General features: G+C 28.5%; 1 protein-coding gene across 1 annotated transcript in view; it reads right to left on the reverse strand.

Moving 5' to 3' along the window:
• Positions 1-2,376, reverse strand: part of LOC106465924 (intracellular hyaluronan-binding protein 4-like) — a 20,468-nt gene that overhangs the window by 9,817 nt on the left and 8,275 nt on the right. The window contains exon 3 of the mRNA XM_022393887.1: positions 1,327-1,596. Coding sequence (XP_022249595.1) covers positions 1,327-1,596 — 270 coding nt within the window. The remainder of the gene's footprint in view (positions 1-1,326; positions 1,597-2,376) is intronic.

Here is a 2,376-nt window from a genome sequence, read left to right on the forward strand (position 1 = left end):
CATATAATTATTCACAGTGCAGTCAACACTGACAGCATATAATTAATCACAGTGCAGTCAACACTGACACCATATAATTAATCACAGAGCAGTCAACACTGACACCATATATTTAATCACAGAGCAGTCAACATTGACACCATATAATTAAAGACAGAGCAGTCAACACTGACACCATATAATTAAACACAGAACAGTTAACACTGACACCACATAATTAAATAGAAAGTTTTAGTAAAAATACTTAATTAAAAATTCTGATTTTTTGTTTACAACAGAATTTTAAAGTTTACTGAAAGCTTGCAAAATGTGGAGATACAATAAGTACTTTCATAGTTATAGTATGTATACCACCATGATAACATGGTTCTGTAAAATACAGGCGCCTGTCCTCATTGGATTAAGAACTTTAAAATTAACTTTTCACAATTACTTTAACTTAATTTGAATATTTTTATTGCTCTTTGAACTACCTAACTACCCTGACAAGCAGTCAATCATTCGGTGGAAGAGGTTATAAACAAATACATCAGGTTGCATGTCTGTGTACTGTCCTCATATTACTTGAGGTGTAATGACAAAAACATTTTTTTATGTAAAATAATTTTAACTTTTACACTTTAGTTACTTCTGTTAAAAATACATATAACAATAAATAAAAAAATATACATAAATTTAGAGCTCACCTTAGCTCTAAGTCAGTTTTGCACTCAAGTGCTTGCTTTTTGTAAGCCTTGTTTCTGAGGTGTTCATTGATCAGAAAATAATCCACATAGTTTTAAAATACATATTTTAGAAAATCAAAAACAATACTTAACAAATATAGATGACACCACCAAATTAGATTGTACAAAAACCATTGTAATACATCTGGCTTTATAGGTCTACTGTCCAAACATGTTGAGTTTTGTTGGCAAATTAATAAACTTTTACAGTTGAAACAAAACAGATAATATGATTTTTAATGTACTGATTGTTCTTTCTATTGGTTACAAACAAGTCCAACAGCAATACATGAAAGAATAGAGTAAGAAGAGGTTAAAAATTTATAATCTAACTTGCAGGTATCTATAGCACATATTTTGTAAGTTAAGAGGAAAAAATCTTTCAGTTTAAATATTTCCCTTTAAAATTAAAACAAATATAAATTACAAACATTCTGATGCCAAGCTTATCAGCATATATTGATCATAGTCATTTAATTAAACTTTGAATGCAACTCTGTAAAAGGTCATGAATCACTTCTCATCAACATAATCTTCATACTAAAACTTGAAAAAATTTACACTTAATATTTTTATTTTATTTATAACTAGCAAAACTTACATCAGACTCTTCTTCATCTTCAACATCCTCCTCCTCCTCTTCTTTCTTTTTCAGGATGTACAATTTCTTTCCAAATTGTGTCTGACTTTCTCCTTCACCCGGCTTACGCAAGTTGAACTTTGGGACAGAGCGCACCTCTTCCTCTTGTCGTTTCCATTCATCCAATGTCATTTCTTTAGGTCCTTCATCCACAGAAGTTTTACCTTCTTCTCCAGCTACCTCCTCTTCACCTTCCCTAGTGAAGAAATCTTGAATTATACAAGTTTCATGCTCTTATACAAAACACAGTGTGCAAGTTCACATATATAACAGTTTAATAAAAATTGTATGCTTGTCATGCATACACACAAACACATGTGAAATCTTTATAATGTCCAAATAGTTATCACACATTTCTCAAGAAAAAACTTTATACTTTATGTTATTTTCAATAATGAATCTTTGCATGGGTTTGGTTGATTTGATCTATCTAGTAACCACCATAAAAAAATTAGGAAATCAATATAACATGCCTTTTCTGTTCTAGAATGATTACAAATTATAACAAAAACACAAATGTTTAGACTAAATAGATTAAATCTCATAACATTATACATATATATATATACATTCATTATTTTTGTTACATTGACCTTTCAGCTATGTCTGGCTAACAATACAGGTTACAATGACGTGGCACATTAGCACTCATGTTACTGTATCCAATAATATAAAACTGACCTTTAGTCTTTACTAAAATAAGTTTAGTTTTTTTGCATTATGATCTTTAATATCTTGGAAAATTACATTAGGAAATGGTTACGATATTTATATCTGTTCCAGATTCAAACTTATTACTTTTTATGTTTTAGTACATTATTTTAAAATCTCTAAAATTTCTTATCATCAATAAAATGCTAATTTTGTCTATTTTAAATATTTTTAACTCTCCTTATGGTTTCAAGTAATATACAAGGCACAAAAATAATATTTATAAGTAAACCTAAACAATAAAGAAGTATTTTTTTAATTTTTAGCTAGGATTTAATGTTTATATATGTACATAAAAAA

Source organism: Limulus polyphemus, unplaced genomic scaffold (assembly GCF_000517525.1).
Source record: "Limulus polyphemus unplaced genomic scaffold, Limulus_polyphemus-2.1.2 Scaffold2096, whole genome shotgun sequence".
NCBI lineage: Eukaryota > Metazoa > Arthropoda > Merostomata > Xiphosura > Limulidae > Limulus > Limulus polyphemus.